This window comes from Helicoverpa armigera, chromosome 4 (assembly GCF_030705265.1).
Source record: "Helicoverpa armigera isolate CAAS_96S chromosome 4, ASM3070526v1, whole genome shotgun sequence".
Classification (NCBI taxonomy): Eukaryota; Metazoa; Arthropoda; class Insecta; order Lepidoptera; family Noctuidae; genus Helicoverpa; species Helicoverpa armigera.
Window position 1 is genome coordinate 1,967,450 of NC_087123.1, and position 20,233 is coordinate 1,987,682.

The following is a 20,233-nucleotide window of genomic DNA, read 5'->3' on the forward strand; positions in this document are numbered from 1 at the left end:
GTAACAGTACAATAATCATCAGTTTTTAAACTCTGCCCAAACAATGCATATAAAATATGTACCTGTGCAAAAAAATGCATCCAACAAAAGATGCTTTACACTCTGATCCATTGATATTTAGTTTGACATAGACTATGAAAATAAAATATTGTCTAGTAAATTATCTTTTACCTTGAAATTCTTCAATATTGACTAAATAGAGCAAACATCATCTATTTACAGGCACGTGACCGTTATCTAGATTAATACAAGTACGCATAGATAATGATAAGCGCTCTATTACATACTATGCACTTATTACATACTACTACATGACCAATTGAAACTGTTTTTGGAAGTATCTGGGTATCTTCCATGACATTCTTCAATATCCTCATGTAAATTACAGCCAAATAACGTCCTCCTTTTTGGGAAGGCGTTTAAAAATGGGTAGGAAATTTTTCAGATTCGCTGAAGACTTTATTAAGTATTTTAATTGATTGGCTACGGTCATACAGTTAACAGTTCTTCAACCTTTTTATTTACCCGATATGACATAAAAGAGTATTTAATGTAGGTACAACTGCCAAACAAAATTGCCTTATACTCAGTACCGCCTTTTCTGTGGCCTTAAATATACCTTTCGTAGCACACAGAAGACTGACACAATTTTCTCCACTAACATTAACGAGCATATTATACGGAGTCACAGACACGCCATCGTATCGCACACGTTACGGTGTATTCGAACGGCAGTCTAGAAAACTAGAAACCCAATCTAGATTGCAGCACGAAACAGCCTACATACATACAAACACTTGCATTGTTTACGATATACTGATAGTGATGCTGAATCTACCGTCTCGATTAATGTGTGAAAAGTGAGAATGTTGTTAGATGGTAATTGATTTTATATCTGAGGGCACGGCAGTGCCCCAGCCAAGACTCGAGCAATGCGGGCACGGCCGTACCATCTTTTCTCGAAGCGTTTCGCGGCTATTTCAGCCCCCTGTAACTTCCATGTGAACAAAGCTATGAGTTTAGGTTTTCGATGACCAAGAGTAAGTATTAGAACAAGCTCAGTCTCAAAATTACAAGACATTTGAATAAATAGTTTACTAATTATGAGCGATCAAAGTTACACCATTTTGTCACTGACTCACTCACTGACCGATCATCAAAAGTCTAAGGTACTTCTAGCAAACTTAGAACCTTCAAATTTGGCACCAAGATAGGTTACTGGCTACATATAAAGGGAAAATTATAAAAACCTTAAAACTTAATAAAAAAATAGGAAACAAATTTATATTTGCGGTTTTTCAAGAACATTGTGTATGAATTTTGACTGCATTGATAACTTTGTTATTTATTTATGTACAAAATGTTACTATTTGTTTTATTGTTACGTAGTGTGGTATATTGTTATTATGTATTAAATATACATACATATGAATAAAAAAGCTAGGTTAAAATGAAATGAACAATGATAAAATCTTTCATATTAATGCAGTGCGATACATACTGCATGCTCGCTCGATAGATAGCGTTGTCCTGGTCTAAATCGCGCTATGGTTTCGTTACATAGCTTAGTATAAGTAGTACTTTAAAAAAAAAAATAATAAAAAACAAAAGTCCGGTTAAGCAGTACACGGCCTCCTAGGCTGAACTGCGAGATGCCATACAAAAAAAAATCAAATAATTACATGTGATAGCGCCATCTACCTCTGAAATAAATCTCTTTTGTTCTAAAAGATATTTGATTCAAAAATTCGTCAATTTCGAAAATTATTAGTTTATTTTAAAAAAATGTTGTTTACGTGCTACTTTAGGTGTACATATTTAGTTTGTTATATATTTAGTTAGTTGCATGTAAGTTAATTTAATTTGTTATATACTATAGAAGAAAGAGATACTTAGAGAAGAAAGAGACCTACAAAAAATAAATTAGATCCCATCAAAAACATTAAATGTAAAAAAAGCCAATCCTCTACGCAGTTCCTCCACCGTAAAAAGTTTTGAGATCGCATAGAAGCCAAGTCCTGTTCAACTTTAATTGTAATAATAAATCAACATTTTGTGACTACATCAATTAAATAGTTTTGTTCATATTACAATAATATTGTCTTGGCCATGAGCACAAGTTAAAAGTCGCTCTTAAAATTCTATATGGACATGATTTTACGATTGGACTGATTATGCACTGAAGAACTTAGACAAGGACTTAAAAGACTTAGAATTTGAGATCACCATGGACTAAACATCCGCCATAGTACATGTGCAGTTCAGTGATGGATGATACTGACTGTCATTTAGTAACGATTGAATAAACTAAATGTATTTAATTCTGTGATATTAAACTCCATGTTTGACTTTCACCTCTCCAAGATATGCTGTATTATATTTGTAGTTTATTGTGCTCATGGCCAAGTCAATATTATTGTAATGTGAACAAAACGATTTAATTGATATAGTCACAAAATGTTGATTTATTATTACAATTAAAGTTGAACAGGACTTGGCTTCTATGCGATCTCAAAACTTTTTACGGTGGAGGAACTGCGTAGAGGATTGGCTTTTTTTACATTTAATGTTTTTGATGGGATAATGTTTTATATCGATGATTTTATAGTGAAGAAAATCTTTGTTGGAAATAGACCTTCTTGGTGCAGAATTAATGGTGATGGTTTACCTCGATGATATTTTATTTGCCTATAAATATGTTTGAAGAGATAGCAACGAAAAGAAGTCATTCAAATAGATTAGATGATCAGATGCCTTTTTTATAACGCAACCAAAGCCGTGGAAACTAATTTATGCACTATTTAATTTCATATAAGAAGAAAAACAGAAGTAAACCTTACCTATTACTAAAAACATGTAGGTACCTCTTAACAAGGTCTCCTTATAAACACTCCCCCGTCTCTAACGAGTGACATAAAATCTAATCAGCTCCTAATTTTCACTTAAAGACTTGATGGTTTTCGCAAACGACGTCACGATCGCTGTCTGCCTAGATAATTGGCTAGAACATTAATGACGTCATAAATGTACTCCTGGGATTGTAAGCGATGGCAAATTTATGGCTTGTTTGTACACTACGGTATGGGATGGGAGTTTGATGATAAGTAATGGGTTATAGCTTAGATACTGAGTTAAGTATAGATGGAATAGTATCGTATAGTAATTTTGCGTGTACATGTTTTAGAGCTATTTTAGTATTGAAGATTTTGAAATACGGGCATCAGAAAGGCTAGAATTTGTAGAGTCGTAGGACGTCACATAATGCAAAACTCCAACATCGCCTCTTGGTTCGGGAATCCAACTGAGGACTCAATATTCAATTCTGAGATTGCCCTTTTCAACAATAGTGATTCTATAGACTCAATAATGTGACCTTATATCAAAATTATTAGAAGAAACTAAGTCGAGGTATAATGACTTATATCCTATAAAATAAATGTAGCCTGATTTCCGCGATAAACCTGACGATAATATCCGAAAAATATTTACTGTACATCTAAACTTATATTGTATCGTTTCAGGTAACGAACAAGACCTCCGGTAAAGTAATGGTGCTGAAAATGAACCAGCAGCGCGCCAACAGGCCCAATATGTTACGAGAAGTGCAGCTCATGAACAAACTAAAACATCCTAATATACTCGGGTAAGTGATAACCTTCCTTAAGTTCCAAGCTTCGTTCTATCCTAGTACGATAGCATAGCAGTTTCTAAGATGATAAAGTCTAAAGGTACTCTGCATTTAGTATAAATAACTATTCAAGTTTGCAAGCATGTTTGATTCTGGCCAGAGCTAATCTTGTTGGACTAACGTTGAAATTTTAAGTTAAAAAAGTCGTCCTTGTTTTGTAAACGAGAGTAATTAAAGCTAAGTTATTTTAAAATGATAAGGAAAAAGAATCTTAAGGCGCGGGCGCTTCTAAATTTCAAGGTCCCTCTAATTAATTTTGAGACGAAATATTAATTTTATTCAAACATCTCGAGTCAAATTATGCATTATTAAATGTTAATTGCAGAACTCCGGAAACGTTTTAGTCGTAAATCAGACAAAATATATTATTACAACAATATATAAAATATCACATTTTGTGAGACAACAGAATTTGTTTGTTCGTTGAGGCATCGTTTGCTGTAACGTGACAAATATTTGGGCTCCAAAAGAATATAAAATATAACGGCCAAGAGGGTGGCGAGAAGCGGAGCGTAACCAAAGAAACATGTTTGTGGAGTTCTTTGTCTAACGAATTTATTGCCCCACTGCACTACTTCAATTTCATGCATTATTCAAATGCAGTGTGAGAAACGGGAATTATGTGTTTTCTTTGGAACACCAAAAATTCTGGCCATCAATCTAATGTGTTGTAACCTCCTTTGAACTCATGTCATGTCTTCCTTCCTCATCCTTCTAACGTATAAAATCGAGTCTATTTCTATTGGTTAGATTAGATCTCCTAAATAACGCAACGGATTTTAATATGGTTTTCACCAATAGACAGAGTAAACCAAGAAGAATATTTGTGTCATTATTCTATAGTATATAAGCCGGGGCGGGAGGCTATTGATTCATAAATTCCGCAGGCAATCCAATACATCTCCCAGCGACTAAATCTTTTAAACCATCTATAAATCATCCTTTAATAGATTGCCCTAAATGATCCAACCTCTATACAAACGTATATATCCAAGCAAAGCCAGATAACAGAAGTCTAGTGTAGCATTCAAGTATTCAAGTGATTTATGATGTTTCCTACATTATAGTCCGAATGAAATCGAGCGAAAATGATAACGATAAAATATATTTGCATACTTTAATTTAATTTGTTTTATGTCCCATTTTATATTACGCAGTAGCCACACGTGGCTCAAGGATTGGTGATAAAAAGGACAAACATGTTATTATTTTATATACGTACTTGTTTTTACATACAGGCTCTTGGTCAAAAATAACCCGTTTTCAAAAATCTTTAGAAATATGCAAGCCTATATCATATAATTCATCATTATCCGCAAAAATAGACAGAAGATTAAAAATCAGGTTTATTTTAACCTCCTTGTTAAAAAAAAGTAAAACATCCTGGCTCTTAAAACTTCCTTAATGGAAGGGTGAACTCTCCCTAAGCACTAAAGTGTCATTAATTTATTTCCATGCCAATCCCCAGCAATTGCATTAAGGTTCCTTTTACGTCTACTAAAATATCTACAAAGGTTTCCCATTTAACGTCAACTTCCTTTACGGGTGACACAATTTCTTTGTGGGTTACAAAAGTGAAACTAGTTACTAAATACCTATTGACATTACCATATATCTGTAAAGGTTAATAGTATCAAGTACGAGCGATGGGGAGCAAGGCCGAAAAGATCAGTAATCATTAAATACATCATTAGCGTCTTCTAAGTAGCTATTAAGAACTACTGGAGACCTTTACAAACTGATTGCATTTGTATCCATGAAAACAGAATTAGAATTGTTATTTAAAACTGCACATTAATTAACATTTAAAGTCTGTTTCAACACTTTATTATCAACGTTTGCGGTCTCATTATTATTAACTTAATAAATGAAATATTCATGTGATTTTGGAAATCCCAAAATAAAGTTTACATTAAATTCCAGACTCGGACCAAGGTTGAGCTCGAACCTCCTTCTCTCGTGACATCGAACAAGGAACGTCTTTGTAACTAATTATACCAATGACGTCAGCAGATCATATGTCTGGCCGCAGGATTATTGAAACATAGCTATATTTAACCCGGCAACTATTATATGGGAACTTCTTTGTCCCTACAAACAACAACGGGCCTTTTCAACCAAAAATCTCTGCATGGAGTTTTATGGCTACAATACTCTTTCTTCTTCATTCATTCATTCATATCATCTTTCGACAAATGTGTATGAATGCATTTATTTTCATACACTAAGGCAAAAGTCGTGTCGTCTGGGAATGCGTGGAAAACGTATACATCATCTGTTTATAATATCGTGCAAGTTATGTCTAACTTCATTCAACGGAGATACAATACGGTAGAAAATTGTTGGAATTTTTTTCATTTTCTCAAGCCAGACAAATCCTTGAAGTGTGTAAAGGACCAACAGCCGAAAAATAAACATTCACAAGAAAATCCGTGTATCCCGATATTTCCAATACAAGACAGTACAGTCAATATGTTCACGCCAAGGAAGCCATAACTCTCACAAGATACAAACACTTTGTCCTGCCAAGGAAGATAACATCGCAACACATAACATAAATACAGGATGGCGTAAAAATCATAAGGAATCACACGTCCAGACAGATAAAGCCAGATCACCTTGATTTTAAGCGTTCTGGCAAGGAAACGAGAACGTAATAAGTGTGAATCTTTTGTAGCCACTGTTTTTATAAGACACTTTGTGACCACACCAATTGAGACTGTTTACGATTATTATTTCTCTCGTAAAGTAAACGCGCTTGCCAAAATATTCGCAAACAGTTTAATTACTCGGTTTCCAACAAAGTTATATTTTTTTGGAGCAACTAAGCGTGAGTGCGTGGTATGTTGTTTTATTAGCTTTATGGCGAGCGTTTGTTTTATTAGTTGATTTAGCTTTACCACAGTTGATTATTTTATGAAACTTCTTTCCAACCTTCAGACGGTATGCAAACAAATATATTTCTTTATTACGGCAATGCACTACATCTTTATAATTGTGATCATTCTTAGCATGCGCGTCATATGCGGGTACAAACACGCTGTTAAGTAAAACAAAGAGTATATTCTCTGATTCTTCCTCATTTTTCACGTTTTCCGTTGCTGCAAGTCTCATTCACGTTGAAAAAAGATTAATTATCTGTTATAATACAAGCCGAGTCGATCTTTAAACATTGAGAAATTAGCCCCCGTATTACTAACATATAACACTTCCTTTATATCATAACACATTTCCCCATATAATAGCATTTTACAGTTTGCCTACATAAATGGTATTGATGCCAGATACCGTATTGCGGTTGGCATACTATCGATGGCTTTAAGCCTTACAAGACAAGTGTGAATTGCATTAAAGAACCTATTGAGAGAATTAACACATTTTTAAAATTTCTCCTCTTAAGTGTGAATATGAATCATGGCGAAGAAATTTATGGAAAGGTCAACAAAATGTTATATGGCTCTTAGTTCGACTTATTTGTATATGAAAGTGTCTCCAACGATGGCAAAAATAAAATTATAACAACCATTTCCATGTCTCTTTGTCCCAAAATTTCCCTGTCCCTCCCTGTCCGAAAATTTTAGTAAATGGTGACATCTGCTGTGCCAGACCCTCGCTGATATAATTTTGATTACCAACAGCCATGAAACAAACATCGCTTTACTATTACAGAATCCCAAATTCATTAACTTATACAATTTACATTACTTTATACAATGCTTTAAAAATCGTGATAATTATTAATGCTTTATACGGTTTCGTTTGACTGCAGCGTGCCCAAAAATCAAAACAATTTCAGAACTGTGTGCCTACTAAAAAAATATTTGATATTTTTCATGAATACCCAAGTAAGCACATTAAACCATTGTTTGTGAATGGTGCGAAACCCTTGCCGGTTGCGATCGCCACACAAATTCGTCTGGCCCTTTGTCCCCTGTTTGTTGACCAAACAACTGAGGCCTGATCGCTATACGTTCCGTCATCTACAGGGAGCTGCGTTAACTTTTATTGTGTTTACTTAAACTTTTTATTGATATAGAAACATTGAAAATATATCTGATCCCCTTCCGCGACTTGCTATATGAATTATTAAAGAAAAATGTGCTAAGTGACAATTTCTAAAGAAAGAAATGTCTAACTTAAAAGTATGCATGAAACAATATACCTTTTTCTATAGAGCCCGTGAGGACCTAATGCAGTCGACACGAGAAGTCATGGATTAGATTATTATTTATTGTCATTACTTCAACCCCATTTCAAAACGAATGATTGCCTTATTTCTAGGATGCAATAAGAACTCAAACAACATTGTATGTCTTGTAACACAAGTTGACATTTATATTCCAAATATTTTAATATTCGACTATTTGTAAGTCAAACACGTATTGTTTTCAGAATTCATACAATACATTTAATTCACACGTACCAAGTCACTTCCTGATATCTTGTACATACGTACCTATTCTCTGGCAGTTTTTTGGTTCTCATTGTTTTTAATATGACATTTTGCGAACGACATTTCTTATTTGTTGTTAGCCTGAATTTAGTTTGCATAATATATTACGAAATGGAAACGATGAACCAAACAATGGCACCCACTGTCCCCCATTTCGCCCATTTCCTGCTCGCTTATCTTCGGAAATAAAAACAATGCTTGCACTGTTCCGATTGTTTGTCTTACTTTTTTTTCTCATCCATCTAGCGCAGCTGTGTTTTAGCTGCTCTTTTTAGTTTCACATCAACTGGCATAGCATACATTTAGAAGTAAATTCGTTTAAATATCAAACCATAGTCCACAATACCAAGTACACGAATGAAGAAATCTGTGAAGAAGATTCAAACGTCGAATTATACAAAGGCACTAAAAGCCACATGATTAACGGTTGAGCAAGTTGCGCCGCGACCGCGCCTGCGATGATCATCTGTAATTTACGACGATAACCAACATTAAACAAACTAAAAGTGTCAATTAACTTTAACTCTTGCGTTCTTATTGCGTGCCTGTAAATACCGCTTCCTAGGAATAATAGACTAGCTTTCTCCCGATTGTTGATGTTTTTTGACCTTATCTTATTATCAATGAGAGTTTCATTATAATTAAGCCCCCTTTTGTATCTTTGCACGCCAAGTTTTTAATTGGCAATTTACATTGATTAAAAGATGATTACTCGGTGAAGCCTTGACATCTGTCTCATTGCGTGATCATGATCAATAAGATAATCACCTCGTAACAGTGTGATTTTCATATTTTGGTTTTGCAACTGTCGTTGTTTGTTTGTGCTCCGGCTCTCGTGTTTCGAAATTGACGTCACAGACGAAGGAAAATTGTGTATAGAATAGAACAACATATGAGAAGCATGTCTCTGCATTTTGATTAGTATTTTTGTCTGCTAACATATCATAGCCAGTCACGTCACTCCTTTAATGTCACAATCAGCATAATAATGATGTGTTATGTAGATGTGACCTGAGGAAAAATTAGTTGTGGCTGTCGCGCTCATGAATATATTTCAACAGTGTTTCAAGTTCAAGTGTGTCTCGTCTATAATCAGTTCTACCATATTTGTGCTGACTATTTCAAATGAGATCACATCTATTTGTTCAGTTGAATGTACGGCAGGTTGATAGCCGGCGTCAATGAGACCATCTATTGTGGCCGCATCACTGGGAATCATTATTGTGGCATCTCCAATCTTTTCCCAATTACTTTCGAGACCATACTCGCGCGACGCTCATTGTGCACACACTTTATTATCATAATCCGATTTCTAATCATCTGTGTGCATCGCCCTTGATATTTCGCGTGGGAGACTTTTAAAGGAATGCATCTTGTGTTACGATTACAAAATTAAAACTAGATTACACATCGGGTCAAAGGCAAGTCATGCATTAATCGGGAGGCATTTTTTGTAATGCCCTCATTTGTAAACATAACAATGATGCAATCAATCGTCAGTTGATTACGGGTGCACCTCAATGGGCGCTTCTCTGGTGCTAAGTAGTACATTCTGTACGCTTTCCACGGTTTTCATGGCACATGCAAGTCTCTTTTTGTATTGTATGAATAGGTTCACTTTCCCCCATTGAATGTGGTTTTCACATACGTCGGCAATAATCGTTTCTGTCTATCGAGTGATTTAAATCAATACAATTAATAACGTTCATTTTCTATAGCTATGCGGTGAAACTTAAACGGGTACATACTGAAATTAATGGGATTAGATACGTATTCTCACTTACAGATATATTATCTTTCCTCTCTAATTGCTGATTTATAGCTTATGAAATTGAGACTAGGCCACAGCGCTTACAGACTAAATTTTCTCTTGCAGCAACAGTTTAGTGCTGTTAGTAGTATTTTATTCAAAACGTTATTCTCTGTGTACATTACCCAGAAATAAAAAACGGCCAAATATCCAGGTAATCTACACAGCAGACAATATAACCAAAAAGATTTTTAGATATTTGATGATTGTGGATAGGACATGCTGCTAAATAATATAGGATAAGAGCAAGCGAAATACGTCCTTAACTAGAACCCATCTTTAAACAATAATCTCTAATGAATATTCTCTCTCATCCACAGCTTCATGGGCGTATGTGTTCACGAAGGCCAGCTTCACGCTCTCACGGAGTACATGGAGGGCGGTTCCCTTGAACAGCTGATCCTCAGCGAGCCGCCGGAGCCTCTCCCTCAAGCCCTCAGGGTCTCCCTCGCAGCTGATGTGGCTGAAGGCATGATGTACCTACACTCCCTCGGTGTCTTCCATAGGGATCTTACTACTAAGGTAAATATTTCAGTATCTTATTAACCAAAAAAGATCCTTCGTAAACTTGAATTTCCGTTGGTCTGATACTTATTTTGTTTTGGCTTTTCATTTTTTTTTCTTTTGATTTTTTTAGTATCCTACTCTTTTTTAAATAAGGGGAAATATCAAACGATTCCTTCCGCTCTAGATAGAAGAGAATGGGGTCAAGACTACACTGAATAACACTCCCATGCTCCTTCTTCAGCCCTTTGTGTTCCAAAGGTTATGGCAAAACTTTTGGAACAATACCTGCAAACGCGTCTTTTGCCTGTCTTAGATTATTTTTTCTACTTAATTTAGTTGCCTCCATACATCCTACGTAATGACTGAAATATTCTTTTGGATGTTTTGATTTTCACCGATTTTGTGAATCATGCAGGAAATGCAGAAACCAAAATAATTCTGCGTGCACTTTGTACGAAGATTTGAATTAACCGCGTCATAATTTTGTATTTTCAGAATGTATTATTAAGAAAGTACGGAGAAGGCGACTATATGGCCGTCGTTGCTGACTTCGGCCTTGCAGCCAAAATACCTCATCCGTAAGTATTACTTGTATACTTTGTGTAAATAAGCAATTTTTTTTTGTCGTTTTTGTTTTATGACGTCCTATAAACTGGAAAAGGCATCGGTTTAGCCATTTCCAGTTTCTGAGTTTGATTGAATAAATTGTCTTAGGACGCAGATGAAACGGAAAAAAATCAAAAAAAAACTTCTACAATTAGGTAAATCTTGGACCAGCAGAACATGATTTCCATGGAACATTACTCCTATACCAAGAACAAAACATTCCGAAATTCGTGATCTCAAACCATAAACCCGTTCCGAATCGAATATAAAGTCATTACGGGTATCATGGGGTCTTTAATTAGTTACGTACTCCAATTCGCAGTCACGGCAACGCACTTCATTAAGGTCTAGCGGGACAGGAGATGTGAAACCGTGAACAATCGATTATTCGATTATATATCGATAGAGGGCAGTTCTGTGTTACGTTATGATAGATATTACAATATCAATGCTTGCTTCGCTTGGCAGTTGATGTTAACCTTAATTCAGGTGTTAAATAAACGTCGCCCATACACAGAAATATAATCAGCTACAGTATCCCCGAACAAGGAATAATGAAAGATGAATAACATAGGCTATATTTTATCCCGGTACAGTAATAATTCTCCCCAGGACGAGGGTGAAACCGCGGGAAAACGGCTTTTCACGCCATCAACTGACACTCCTGACACCCTTTTCTTCAACTATTAAAAATACGAATATTACTTTTCACTTTACAAATGCTGTTGAAAAAATCATTTGCTCCCGTTGGCATCTGAGCTTTAGAACACAAACCAATTAATGAAGGATTGTACTGATACTGGTCTCAGATTATACCAATTACGAGCCTTCTCTCTTTCGGAGAGGCTTGTGGCCGGTAAGCTGGGTTGATTGACTGATCCTCTGGTTTATAGGAAGTTAGGAACCGTAGTGTTCTATACTTTTGTGTGAAAGATATGGATAGAAATAGTGTCAATTTTATTCTGTCGTTTGGTTTGTCTATCGTAAAATTCAATCCTTGGTGTATATTTTTGGTGGTTGGTTATAGCATCCATGCGAGCGGTTTTAATATAGCGTTACAAACAGACAGACAATTGAAAATATTGTAATAACAGCTACTAAGGATAAGCTATCTCTAAAACATCTCAGTGTAGTCACGCGATTTTTTCCACTTAGGTAAAGATAAAGACATATTTCTTGCAATTGAGGAAGGAGTAGCTTCGTGTGGTAATTGCGCCTTGTAAGCGATCTATCGATGTGTGCGTGCGTGCGTACACGCATGCACTGTAATGTGAGTAGACACGCACGTCTTACTTTTATTTGTGTTTTACGTATTCCTTGATTGCATGAAAATATTATTTAGGTACCGCGGTTTTAGGACTGTTTTTTGAGAGTAATTTGACGAAAATAGAGAGTCCTACAACAATTTGAAGTAAATTCTATTCATCAGTAGCTTGGTTTTAAAGTTAGCTCCTAGCAACTTCACTATAGTTTTGTATGAACAAAACTTTGCCGCGCGAGACGTCAAATTACTGACTTCAGTCATAGACTAATATACTAATTAGTATGCTTCAGTTGATTCTTGACGACGAGAACTGTAAACGAGCCTCATTAAACTAAACAATAATTAATTAAAACGAAACACAGCATATTACGTAAATAATACCAATTACTACACATACGAAGTGACAAAAATACAATATATTTCACAATTAAGTTGTCATACGCTGTCTTGGGCACGCTTCGGGTGTTACACGCAATTTCGCGTGTTTGTCCGTCGATAAGTACCGTCATACATTTATAACTCACTATAAAATCTTGCCATGGAAATTGCAGAATGAGCAATGGTCGTAATGACTAACGGAGTTCCCCTTGACATGATTGGAAATTCATTAATATATTTTATTGCTTGCAATTTTCTCTTTCCTCGTCCGAAGAAGACTTCACGCACTTTAAATATAGGTACAAATATACAAAATCATACATTTTCGTTGGGAAAAGTCCAAGCAGATGATGGTAAAATCGTCAGTTGAAATACTTACAGTCTAACCGTTTTCTATATAGCGTAGTTGACAGTTGCTCAATGAGTCATTACAAACACCGTTATTTTCCCTTGAAACTGGCACCTGTTAAGTGCACATCATAGTCGGTACCCCTATATTTCGTATATTTAACATAAGAAATTGTATATTATCCCCAGGAACGGCTACCGGCTGCCGAGCGTGGGTTCACCGTGGTGGATGTCTCCCGAGTGCCTCCGCGGACGCTGGTACGACCACCGCTCGGACATATTCTCCTACGGGATCATACTGTGCCAACTTATCGCCAGGGTAAGTCTACAAAATACTCATTTTTTGGGGAAAACTTGGTGCAACGTGACGGAGTGTCAGACTCTTACTGACTAAAACTCACCATGTTCCTTCTTAAGCTTATGCGCCATGTATGTATGGGCGGTAACTCTTTCAAACAATCCCGCTACTACATCGAAAAAGAAGTGAAACGATTGTTACTGGATTGTTTCAAAAAACACGTGGTGAAAGGCGGGCGTTTTGGGGGCTTCTTTTGTAAATTTAACCGTTAAAAACGTTATGAGTATGAGGGTGTTGGTTCGATTCCAGGTCAGGCAAGTACCAATGCAACTTTTCTAAGTTTGTATGTCCTTTCTAAGTATATCTTAGACACCAATGGCTGATAAAAAGGTGAAGGAAAACATCTTGAGGAAACCTGGACTATAAAGTCTGAAATCACCATTTAATGATTAATGCTCAATCCTTCTCTGTGTGAGAGGAGGCCTGTGCCCAGCAGTGGGACGATAAAAAGGCTGCAGACGTTAAAAAAGGGCTGTTTAGCGGCAAAATTTGAATTTATGAGTATGTGTTTGGTACTGTCACCATACATATACATGGATGATGTTAATATTTTGTCTATGTTTTGTCAGGTGGACGCCGACCCGGACGTGCTCCCGCGCACGGACAACTTCGGCCTCAACTACATGGCGTTCGTGGAGCTCTGCGACGAGGACACCGTGCCTGACTTCTTGAGGCTCACCTTCAACTGCTGTATCGTGAGTCTCGCTTGTTTTATACATCTTCGTCAGTGATGTCGTTTCATAGGCAGAATCAGCCATTTAAGTAGGATAAGTAATCTAACCAAATGTTCGCTTTGATTGCAGTATGAGCCAAAAGCTCGTCCACTATTCCCGGAAATAGTGAACAAGCTGGCTGAAGTGAAGGAGAGCCTCGATGACGCGGCCTGGGGCTCGCTCACCAACAACAACCAGTATGAGAGGTGCGTATCCCCTGGGAACTTGCACGACATTTATGGCGTTCGTTTCGGTCGCTTTAATAAATTCTTTGGAGGCCATTTATTTTCTGGCAAGTTGTGACCCTTCGTAATATTTGTAGTGAGGACGCGGACTCGTCGGGTCCGCGCTCGTGTCCCGGACTGTACGCGTGGCGCCGGCCGCAGCGCTTCCGCTCCGAGGGCAGTCCGCGCCATCACGATCATGAACAACGTGAGTATCTACTGCGTGGGGACACTTGTAGATGTAGCATTTCCCATCCCAACGAAGTCGGCACGGTTGATACTTCAGCTCGAGCTCTTCCGTCTGCCATCGGCTTAGCTGACGCTCCCGTTAGATATAAATTTGTTAACAGGTTATTTTGATTGTGTCCACAGTGCAGCACCGGCGCTCGCTGTCGGAGCTGGAGTGGGGCGCGGCGGGGTGGGGCGGCGCGCGGGCGGGCGCGCGCTCGGCGTGGGCACTCGGCGCCGCGCCCCCCGCGCCGCGCCTGCCGCGCCTGCACCGCCTGGCGCACATCATGCTGCTGCGCGACGCGCACGCCGCGCCCGCGCCCGCGCGCCGCGCGCTCGACACCTTCCGCGGCGTCAAGAAGATCCTCGAGCCGCACCCCGGCTCCGCGTCCTGCGCCGAGCTGGCGTCGCCGCCCCGCGCCGCGTCGCGCGCGCTGGACCTGTCGGACGACGCGCGCGCCGCCTCGCTGCCGTCCTCGCCCGCGCTGTCGCGCCGCGGCTCGCTCGACGCGCGGCCCACGCGCACGCCGTCCGGCCACGAGCTGCGCCGCCGCGCCTCCTGCGAGAGCGGCATCTTCTCCGTGGCCAACGAGGAGCTGTGCCCCGCGCGCTGCGGCCGCGCCCGCGTGTGCCCCTGCTCGCTGGTGGGCTGCCACCGCTGCTGGTGGTGGCGGCCCGCCGCGCCGGCCGCGCCCGCGCCGCCGGGCGAGGTGCGCGCGCGGCTGTGCGCGGCCTGCCTGCTGCAGTACGACCGGGCGCTGGACGCGCGGGCGCGGGACGAGGCCGCGTCGCCCTTCCTGTGCGGCCGCGCGGACGACGCGCCGGCGGCGGGCGGCTCGGCGGAGCGGCTGTGCGAGTACCACATCCTGGCGTCGTGCTGCTGCGCGCGCTACGAGCCCGCCGCCACCACCAGCGTGTACACGGACAGCTCGGAGGACGTGGCGTCGCTGACGGGCTCGGACAGCCTGTACTGCGAGGAGCGGCTGCCGCGGCACGTGCGCTCGCTGCAGATCAGCAAGATCGTGGAGTACTTCGAGCGCAAGGGCGCGGAGTTCACGTGCTCGCGCTCGCGGGCGCGGCCGCGGGGGGGCCGGCGGGCGCGGCTCAGCGTGTGCGACGGCGCCGTGCGCTCCAAGCTGCCGCTGTTCGACAAGAAGTCATAGCGCGCCGCCGCCGCGCGCCGCCTGCTGCCCTAGCGCAACGCGGCGTAGCGCGCAGCAACGTAGCATGCAGCGGCGTAGCGCGTAGCAGTGAGTACGCGACAGAACATTGGTGGCAGCCGTACCGTTGACGTGACCCGTGCTGACCGCATGATGCAGACGAGCCGCCGGCGACTCTACCGACCCTGCTTCGCGTTCGTTTGACTGATTGTAACTTCGAACTTTATTTATATTTGCAATAAAGGCGGAATTTGAGATTACAAAAATGGTTGTAGAGGAGATTAGTCGAAATTATCGGTGATATAGTCAATGTGTGGTTGAATAGTCCTTTATAACGTGGCCTATCCGTATATTATGATGGCCTTTTAGTCGTTTTTAGTCTAAATATTATAGCCGTCGTCGCGTTCTGAACTTTAGTTTGGCTAACACATCAGATACAGTGTTGCAACCTGTAAATAATAATTAATTTTAGGTTATGTTTCAATAACTTTATAATTTATTTTTATGTTTCCAGTATTAAATATTACTTGCCAGTTTACAGCTACTTTAAGTATGTACATAATTTAAAATTTAAAGTTAAGTTGTCATAATAAACAAGCGTTGGCTACGGTAGTACTGAACTTAATATGTTACGTTAGCAGTTCAATACTGATTGCGTTTAAGAGCTAATTTATAATTTAACTATACAAAGATTCAATCGCTATATTTCGTTAAACTTCGACAAAGTCATATTATTATTTAAAATTATTATTTACTTTGAAATACATTTTTTATATTTATCTTTACCCTACATCATAAATTATATCTATACTCATAATATACGGACAACATACGTCCTAAAATTATATAAAGTAACACTAACTTGGTGGTGCGTTGCTAGTCTTTTAAAACGCGCCAATGTGTCGGAATCCGTCGTATTAAATAGTAGAAAATGGTGTAAACTACTTACCCAGATATATGGAATAAATTAATAAAATGTACTTGAGAACGAACGCTTCAAACGTACGTGCATTTAGAGCAAAAGGATGACTGATTATATGCGTTCTTTTCCTAAATGTACGCCCATATTGAACTAGACGATTCATAGATTAAAGTTTTGAGAATATAATAAATTGACCCAGTAAGAGATACGTACTTACCGTTATCACGGAATTTCAGTAATCTGAAGAATAGTAGCCATATAAAACGGTTTTCTCGGCTTTCATCTATGAGCCTCCGTTCATTTCACCTTCCACTTTCCTCTAAACAAAATATAATGTACAAATATGTGTCAAAAATCAGACCGAACTATAGAAAAAACAAATGTTCTGTATTGCCTGTTACTTTAACTACTACCAATGTAGTAGAAATTCTGTAAATTCTCTATGATATTACGCTAAAAATATGAAATAGCAGGCAATACCGAAAATGTTATATTAATATCATATTTTTGTAAATACAGTATTAACATGGTGTATTTAAATATCATCGTCATCTTATAGTATATTTTACTTTAAAATCATGGTTATATTGTTAAATTCAGGGTATATATGGTGTAAATATTTAATGTTGAGATAAAATGTGAAATTCTTGAGCCGCGGATGCGGTTTACATGTCAGTGCCAAAAACTATTATTTCAAATAAACAAATTATAAAATCACAAGCTTGGTTCACTGTGGTGTTTCGTTCAGCACGAAAAAACTATTGAAAACTGATAAAAAAATATTTGTCAATAATAAAATGACTTAACCAGCCGGCTGAACGAGGCGACATCGTCAACCAAGACCGCCAAGCATCAGGATATCGAATTAGTGTTGAAACTCATTATTTTGTAAATGAAAGAGCAATTACGTGTCCGTCCATAATTAGACGAAGAAATGCTTTGTACAGTTGTCCCATCTGTCGGTACACACCATTTTAAACTCTATCGGGATAGACAAAAGGATGAAAATTGTGTCATACTGACAGATGGAACAAATTCTAATGTTGCTATTAGATATGGTCGCATTTCTATCGACACTTCGCCCGTTGCTCCCTCATATGTCCCAATTGTCCTAAAAGTACATATTTTGTACACTTTTTGGGACCTATAAGTGAACAATGGGCACTAATTGGACACTAAGACTGATAGTGGAAATATTTAGCAGCTTTTTGCAGCCAAACTGTCAGAGACAGTGTACTATAAGCCATGAGACAAATGTTATTAATTTTAAATGCTGGACAGATGGCGCCACTTACGATTGGCCCTCTAAGAAACAACTATGTAGTCTAGTGTATAATAACACCGTCTCATGTCTTAATAGTGTTAGCTTTCATTGTAGTCCAACTATTTTGTTCTTATTAAAATCATTGCTGTAAATATATACCATTGTTTTCCTAGCCGATTTTACTAGATAAGCCCATTTCATTGTAATATACAATTGTCATATTACATCAATGAATCGACACTGATTAAATGGCGATTCAGAAATCGTTTTTGTAGTTATACTCAGCCAAAAACGAAATAGGATGGCGTTAACATAGAACAAACTGTACCTAACTATAAATGTAAGGGAATAACGCATTTTTAGCGTTATTTCGATTCAATTTAAATCATTGTGATGTGAATAAATAAGTAAATTGATGTTCTCTTTTTCATTTATCTTATTCGCTATCTCGAGTGATCAATTTAATATCTACGAACTGATCTGATTAGCCTATCTAATCACCATCAATAAATATATAATGAATCGGTCTCCTTTGTGCAATAGTAGTCAAATAGCGTTAATCTATTGTAAAAGACACCATCTTGAGATCGCGAATAAGACTAATTGTTATAAATTTGTATAAAAAGTTGAAGCTAGAAAGCAATCAATAAAAATCAATTGATGATAAATGCTAGGTAACATGAAATTATTTTCAGAAGCTTTCATTGCAAAATTTTCCAATGTTTGAAATTCTATCTGTTACGTGAAAATTGTGTAAATCGGTCAATAGCCAAGGCAAAATCGGCAAATCATTAAAGCAAATGCAGTCTTCAACTCGACAACTGCACAGAAAAATATACCTATTTTTTAATTGGAAACAGCTTGGAAAAGTGTCGTGTGTTCCTGCCAATTTAATAGTTAACTAGCAGTTGAATTTCCGAACGAATTGTTGCATTTTTAATGTCGAATTCAATTTATTGACGATACAAGAAGAGAAAAAATTCAATGTAATAAAATCTATGGCAAAGAAGCATTTCTAAAATGAAATTTTCGATTTTTTTTTTTTTTGCAGCTAACTAGCAGCTTGAATCGCAATTCTTTTGATTGCAAATGAGTTCATATTTTATTTATTAAATAAAAATGTTAAAAACTTCACCTTAGGTGTAACTTTTCTCAACTAATAATTAATGTAAAAAAAAGTTTCAGCGCTAATTCGGATCAGTGTTGCCAGATTTCTTTAAGGGGTTTCAAAGGGGCAAAGTTACACCGCAACAAGCATATCAGTTACAGATTGTAGGTAATGGTTAGTTATTTTTATACATTTAGGTTTTAACAGGAATGTCACACGACCGATTATGATTATTTGTGCCACTGCCGTTATCCCTCATTCTTGTTTTAGCGCCATTTATAACATGTTCTGTTTTGAAAAATAAAATGAAGCGTTAGTACTTTTATCTATAAATAGTTAATGTATAAATAGTTATAATAGGACAATTTCAGACATTGCTACTTTTTATACAATCTTTGGTCCCCAAAATACTTGTGATAACCTTTCAAACTTTTCTTTGAAGTGAAAGCCCTTTATTCCAAAAACAACGGGGAATTCCCTTCAAGTATAAATTTTGTTCAGTAGTGTTATACCAACAAAGGTTCTTTACCTAATCATTAAAAAATACGAGTCGTTATGTTTAAAATGTCTTCAACAACGACGATTGTTTTCAAAGTAGGTATCATAGATATATACCAAAACGGACGTGTTTCTACACTGCGAAAGATTACCTAAATACCTACTTATCGCGTCCCGTATCTAGAACTTCTCGAACTTAGTAACATTTTAAGTAGATATTAGTTACAAAATACGCGTTATCCTTAATAGCTTATTATTGTTTTACATTGTACAATTTCTTGTTATTATACAACATTGACTTTGTTACTATCACTTAGGTGTATAACTATAAACACCGTACCTATTTCTGACAATAATTTTATTACTCACGCCTATTAATGTTAGTAGCTATCAAGCATCATTATCATAGGTAATAATATAATCGGTCGTGTGCACATAATGTTAAGTATATAGGTTTGTGTACATAGCTCCTAACGTTCCTTGTTTTTAAGGCACTAACGGTTTAATGTAGAACATTTTATTGTACGGTTGTGTCATTTACATGCCCAGACTTATTATAGTTATAGTTGAAGCCGAGAGGCACCTACTGAACGAGAATTTGTAAAAGGAAGATCGTATTAAATATATTTTGTTTCAAATGCTGTTTTCTTTTTTTTTGTTTGTCCTATTCACTCATTTATTAAATTAGGTAAGTGTAAATTAAA

General features: G+C 38.0%; 1 protein-coding gene across 1 annotated transcript in view; it reads left to right on the plus strand.

The window, feature by feature from the left end:
• Positions 1-20,167, plus strand: part of LOC110370436 (uncharacterized) — a 103,978-nt gene extending 83,811 nt beyond the window's left edge. Inside the window, exons 2-9 of the mRNA XM_049847209.2 lie at positions 3,522-3,643; positions 10,272-10,473; positions 10,954-11,036; positions 13,244-13,373; positions 13,982-14,107; positions 14,216-14,331; positions 14,448-14,557; positions 14,722-20,167. Of these exons, the coding sequence (XP_049703166.1) occupies positions 3,522-3,643; positions 10,272-10,473; positions 10,954-11,036; positions 13,244-13,373; positions 13,982-14,107; positions 14,216-14,331; positions 14,448-14,557; positions 14,722-15,740 (1,908 nt within the window). The 3' untranslated portion in view covers positions 15,741-20,167. The remainder of the gene's footprint in view (positions 1-3,521; positions 3,644-10,271; positions 10,474-10,953; positions 11,037-13,243; positions 13,374-13,981; positions 14,108-14,215; positions 14,332-14,447; positions 14,558-14,721) is intronic.
• The last annotated feature ends 66 nt before the right edge of the window (positions 20,168-20,233 follow it).